This window comes from Eucalyptus grandis, chromosome 1 (genome assembly GCF_016545825.1).
Source record: "Eucalyptus grandis isolate ANBG69807.140 chromosome 1, ASM1654582v1, whole genome shotgun sequence".
In the NCBI taxonomy this organism is placed as follows: Eukaryota; Viridiplantae; Streptophyta; class Magnoliopsida; order Myrtales; family Myrtaceae; genus Eucalyptus; species Eucalyptus grandis.
In genome coordinates, this window is record NC_052612.1 from 26,661,448 (window position 1) to 26,667,975 (window position 6,528).

Sequence of the window (6,528 nt, forward strand, 5' to 3'; positions counted from 1 at the left end):
TTAGACCTTTCCTTATCGATTGTCACCTTACACATGTACGAGAATTAATGTCCATCGAATAATTGAAAATCTACTGTCACGCAATGACTCTTTTCTTACAAAAACTGATCGGATTTTTTTTGGAAAATAAATTACAGAGCATGCAGACTATGATTCTCTAATTTCCACTCTTCACACACTCTTCGTTTGGAAGTTATAACATCAAAATCCATAAGTGAAAAAAAGAAAAGAAAAAGTAACACATGTTTGTGGAATAATTAGGACGCTCGACACGACTTCAACTCCCAACATTGACCAGTACAAACAATGAGGCTAGTGTTTCACCAAAAAGTGTAAGTATCAATAGATGAATCGGATCGATGAATATTGAGGAAAAATAGATTCTCTGTTGATTCTAGACAGGAATGTAAATGGCTATGGAAGTAAAGAAATTGAAGTGCACGTATTGGAAATTAAAAGCTGCGAGAATCATTGAAGGTAGGAAAATATGAAGATGCTAAAACGGTACATTTGCTGGAAAATTAAAGAAGAAAGTAAATGTGCATAAGAATAGAAAATTAGTTGTCGATTGATTTTGTTTAGAATGATTATAACGTGGGGCTTTATCTCTTACAATGGGGAGTTTTTACAAGCAGTTATTGATTTGAATCCACGAATAATTTCTATAGTTGCTCATGAATTCTATGGCTCAACAATTTAATGGATTAAGCTTTATGGGACGGGACATGTGGGATTGTACTGCAGAAAATATGACATGTTTGGAGAGATATAGATCCATCACCATCAAGCGTGTCTTAGACCTTTCCTTATCGATTGTCACCTTACACATGTACGAGAATTAATGTCCATCGAATAATTGAAAATCTACTGTCACGCAATGACTCTTTTCTTACAAAAACTGATCGGTTTTTTTGGAAAATAAATTACAGAGCATGCAGACTATGATTCTCTAATTTCCACTCTTCACACTCTTCGTTTGGAAGTTATAACATCAAAATCCATAAGTGAAAAAAAGAAAAGAAAAAGTAACACATGTTTGTGGAATAATTAGGACGCTCGACACGACTTCAACTCCCAACATTGACCAGTACAAACAATGAGGCTAGTGTTTCACCAAAAAGTGTAAGTATCAATAGATGAATCGGATCGATGAATATTGAGGAAAAATAGATTCTCTGTTGATTCTAGACAGGAATGTAAATGGCTATGGAAGTAAAGAAATTGAAGTGCACGTATTGGAAATTAAAAGCTGCGAGAATCATTGAAGGTAGGAAAATATGAAGATGCTAAAACGGTACATTTGCTGGAAAATTAAAGAAGAAAGTAAATGTGCATAAGAATAGAAAATTAGTTGTCGATTGATTTTGTTTAGAATGATTATAACGTGGGGCTTTATCTCTTACAATGGGGAGTTTTTACAAGCAGTTATTGATTTGAATCCACGAATAATTTCTATAGTTGCTCATGAATTCTATGGCTCAACAATTTAATGGATTAAGCTTTATGGGACGGGACATGTGGGATTGTACTGCAGAAAATATGACATGTTTGGAGAGATATTGTCACGCCCCGATCCTCAGGCACGCACACATCCCTTAACTTGGTCGATTAATAGCGACGTCCAGGGATCATCGCTGACCCTTTTATATATTAAGCACATGCGGAAGCATATAAATTATCCCTGCATAATAAAACGATGGGATAGGAAAGTAGGCCATATTTTTCGTATTGAAATTCATAACCACACTTTCATTAACAGACAACTCATAGTATATTTACAATACTATTTACAACATAAAAGTCTCACACCTATCTACACTAAGACAGGGTGCACAAAGGGATGGGATCTCAATCCACATCCAGGTTGTACTCAAGATCCTCTCGGATCATCTTCTACTTCAAAATACTTTCTCCCCTTCAGGTTCTTCCTCCTCAGCTTTTCCTCAGGGTCCTGAAATGGTTATTCAATAACCGTGAGATCACACGTCTCGTGAGTCCTACCCCTACGACTCGATTAGTAAACTAATACACCATACGGTTGCCTAAGCACAACACGAGTCGAGGACTTACCTTGGCCTCGGTTCAACTCCGCAATTCAAGGTTAAACACAAGTATTCAAACAATTCACATCCGATCAAGCATTGATCAATCGACTAAGTCGATTACATGTCAATTAGACCTCTCTAGGTCATTCCCACTCATACCACGCTTTCTCAGGTGTACTCATTCACCAAATCACATGTGTTTCTCGGGCGTCGTTTTCGCAATGACATACCGATCACCGACACCGCGTGCGTTTTTAAGGCGCCGTTTCAAATGATAACCTGATCACCGAACCACGTGTCCTTTCAAAGGCGCCGTTTTCGCCAAGGTGACATCGGCTATGAACAACATCGTGCGTTCTTTAAGGCGCCGTTTTCACCAGTGATATTCCCATAATCACCGAACCACGTTTGTCTATAAGTCATTTACGTGCGTTTTTAAGGCGCCGTTTTCGCCAGTGATACTTCCCATCACCGAACCACGTATGTCCAATAATATCGTACCTGATTGGTCTCACCATTCTCCCTACTATATAGCCCATCAACGTACTGGCGCTATATACCCATGCTTAGCCATTACCAATCAAATACTCAATAACAAACAATTTAGGACAATTCCTAAAATTCCACAATAAATTCAATTCCACACAACGTAGAGCTCAAATAAATAAACGGACTGCACCACGACAATCAGCACGGAATTCCGGTCACCGGCCATCCCGGTTGAATTTCGGAAAAATAATTAATTAAATAAATAAATTTCGAAAATAAATAAATAAACATTAAAAATCCAATTTAGGCCTATATTGCCTTATTGGAGCCCTGAAACGGGTCAGGAAAAATCCCGAGATGCATTCAATAAATAACCAAACATTTCTACTTGCTAATAGCTAGGTCTAACCACCTAACATGCATCATTAAGTCACTAAATTGCTTGTTCTAACCTAATCTAACCACCTAAGTGCATGTAATTAAATCTAACCAACCTTAAGACATAATTAATAAAGCATTAGTGAGTAAAACTCACTTGATTAAAGATTTGATCGGATCAAATCGACGAGCACGCGACAAGGCTCGATTCTCTCCAAAGCGAGTCCGCCAACCGGGGTCAAATCGGGGCCGAAATCGGCCTACAAGCTCGCTGCTCGAGCTGGGCTGAGTCCACTGATTCGGTGGGCCTGACTTTGCGGGCTTGGACCTTAAAAGAATTTGCTGGATTTCACAGAATTATGGGCTGAAATTGCTGGACTGCTGCGAATCTTTGAGGACTAAACTTTGGCATCAATTGGGCCCGAGAGAAGTTCGCTGGGCTGTTGGACTTGTGGCTGGGCTGCTCGCACGAGCGAGTGAAGACTGAAGCAGCTGAAGAATTCAATCCGCTGAAGACACGTGAAGATGAAGCTGCTTCGGTGGCTCGTCTTCGAGAGGGGCTGACATGAGCAAAGAAACCGCAAAGATGGAAGCAGCTGCTGGACCCGCAGGGCTTCGCTGGAGAGCTGCTGAGCTCGCGGGTGAGAAGATGACGTGAGCTGCTGGGTTTCGGTGGAACTGAAGACATGGTCGAGGCAGCAGCTTCGGTTGGGGAACTCACGCGGATGTTTGGCTGAGGGAATTCGGTGGAGTCGAGCTGCACGAGGGGATGGCAGCTAGCGTTGCTGGCGGAGGGGCGCACGTCCAAGAAGCCACGAAAGTCAACGTCCTGGAAGAAGTTCGCTGGAGTAGACTCGGCAGAAGCTGGCTTCATAAGCTGAAGGTGTAAGGGCGATGCTTCGGTGGGTTGTGGGCCGAATGGAAGAGAGCCAGCGAAGAAGTCAACAAACCGGCTCTGTTGATTGACTCTGGTGGATGCTTCGGTGAGTGAAGCTGCAGCAGATGATGAAGATGCGAAGAAATTGAGGGAGGCTTCGCTGGAGAACCCGCTGGTTTGACTCGGGGAAGATGAGCTGCAGACAAGTGGTGGCTTCGGTGGGGATGAGGCATGCGTGAGTGCGACCATGGTAGAGGAGAAGAGGAATCATGGGGCCGCTTCTGCAGGTTTGCTTCCGTCCAAGCAAATTAAAGAAAGCAGAAGACGTGAGGGAGAGATATTTGTTTCTTGGATAAGTGCAAGCTTGGTCAAAGATAAAAAGGTGAGGTTGAATTTCTGCAGGGGGAAAGCTGTCGGTGGGCAGCTAAGAGAGAGAGAGAAAACTAAAGAAGAATGTGCGGGTGGGGAAGTTCGCACGCGGAGAGAGAGGAAAAGAGATCTGTGCGGCTGAGGGAGAAATGGAGGCGTGCGTGCGAGGGGCGTGGGTTCAAGGAAAATAAGGATAAAACAAAACAAAACCAAACTATAGTTTTGTTCAATTTCCACACAACAATTTCAATAGGTCAAGCTAAGCTAAGTTCTATACCCACTTGATCAAATTGAAGTTTTGTTGAAAGTCAAAATAAGACGGTCCTTCAATCCCACAAATTTTCTTGAAACCGACTTCCATTTCATTTTTCTCGGATCCGATTTTACGAACAACAAATCCGGTGAGCCCATTTGAATTCGAAAAAAAGCCCGAACAACTTCCATTCACCGATTCACTTACACCGATGTCAAAGTCTCTTCGAATTGGCCTAATCTGACGCTCGTTCTCCGAATCGTCCGTCCCGATTTCTCCGAAAATCCCGAACTCTCGGAATTTCCTCAAAAGGTGAGCCGACGTTCTTAGAATGACTCATGACCCGACATGACTTTCAATTTCTGAAATCGAATTCAAATTCACAGTTATTTTCAATCAAACGTCTTTTAGTGTGACCTTACCTACTCTGGGTAGCTTCTAGGACTTTTTGGCGCAATTGACCCGTGGTCGATTTTCTTCGAACCACAATGAACCCATCCGACCCATTAGCAACTCTCGATGATCGTGAAAATCTCAAGGTTTCAAATACGGGCACAGGGTACCCAAAACGACAGAAAATTGGTTTAGTATCGATCGATGAGAATTTTGCAATCATGTGGAATCACCCACACTTTGATCACCATCTTAGTCGAATCGACCTATCTCCGATCTCTAATCGATTTTTAATTGTGCCGCAATGACCCTTGCAGACTAGCACGATCGAACAGTTGATTCCTGGTCGAATTCTCAATCTGTGCGTTTAAAAGTCCCCTGAATGGCTTCATAGGATAAGCAGGTTATCTCGTGAGTGGCCAACCTCGTAGAAAAACACTATAGTCACGTTGACGAAAGGCCCATCTTATCCAATCGAAATCAGAACATGAAATTCAGGATGTCACAGATATAGATCCATCACCATCAAGCGTGTCTTAGACCTTTCCTTATCGATTGTCACCTTACACATGTACGAGAATTAATGTCCATCGAATAATTGAAAATCTACTGTCACGCAATGACTCTTTTCTTACAAAAACTGATCGGATTTTTTTTGGAAAATAAATTACAGAGCATGCAGACTATGATTCTCTAATTTCCACTCTTCACACACTCTTCGTTTGGAAGTTATGACATCAAAATCCATTAGTGATAAAACAAAAAAAAAAAAAAAGTAACACATGTTTGTGGAATAATTAGGACGCTCTTTAACTCCAAACATTGATTGGTGTAAACAATGAGGCTGTTATTTCACAGAAAAGTGTAAACATCAATAGATGAATAGGATCGATAGAAATTGAGGAAAATAGATTCTTTGTTGATTCTAGACAAGAATGTAAATGGCTATAGAAGTAAAGAAATTGAAGTGCATATATTGGAAATTAAAAGTCGCGAGAATAATTGAAAGTACGAAATTATGAGGGTGCTAAAACGGTACACTGGAAAATTAAAAATGAGAGTAAATGTGCATAAGAAAATTAAAACTTTCAAAATTGTAATCATATGTTAAAATTGGTTAAAATAATGTAAGAAAGTCCTACGTGCTCTATTATCCCCCCAAAAAAAAAAAAGATCCAATCCATTAATGCAAGAAAAGAATTTTTGCAAAGGCAAGTGACAATAGATTTTCAATTATTCAATGGCCATTAATCCTCATACATGCGTAATGTGACAATTGACAAGAAATGGTCTATGACATGCTTGATGGTGATGGATGTGTATCTCTCTAAACATGTCCTATTATATGCAGTACAATCCTACATGCTTGTCTCATAATGCTTGATCCTTTAAATTGTGGCGTGCATAATTCATATCATTTCTAGATGTATCGTCGTCCCTCTAAAATATCTCAATTTGCAAATTGGAGCACTTCTCGCTAAAAATGAGGATGCTGATGTGAAACTGACACAACACCCTAGATATCTAGAGGGGAGTGCACACATAAACCTCAATCAATCCTTTGCTAATATTTTCAAGCTAACAATAGTATAAGTTAAAATTAAATAATGGTAAGATAGGTGGCATGCATTGACATTTCAAATGAATGCACATGTAAACTTAACCTAGACATATTTACTCTCCATCAACTTCCCCCATAGCTAAATCAGCTACACTAGCACGAG

The 6,528-nt window shown here is 40.5% G+C and overlaps 1 protein-coding gene across 1 annotated transcript; it reads right to left on the reverse strand.

Annotated features, from left to right (window-relative positions):
- Nucleotides 1–1,747: 1,747 nt before the first annotated feature.
- Nucleotides 1,748–4,278, reverse strand: LOC120291790 (putative protein TPRXL). The gene is made up of 2 exons (XM_039309526.1): nucleotides 3,070–4,278; nucleotides 1,748–1,951 (listed from the first exon to the last, which is right to left on the reverse strand). The coding sequence occupies exon 1, from the start codon at nucleotides 4,036–4,038 to the stop codon at nucleotides 3,262–3,264; it is 777 nt and encodes a 258-aa protein (XP_039165460.1). The 5' UTR covers nucleotides 4,039–4,278; the 3' UTR covers nucleotides 1,748–1,951; nucleotides 3,070–3,261.
- Nucleotides 4,279–6,528: the final 2,250 nt, after the last annotated feature.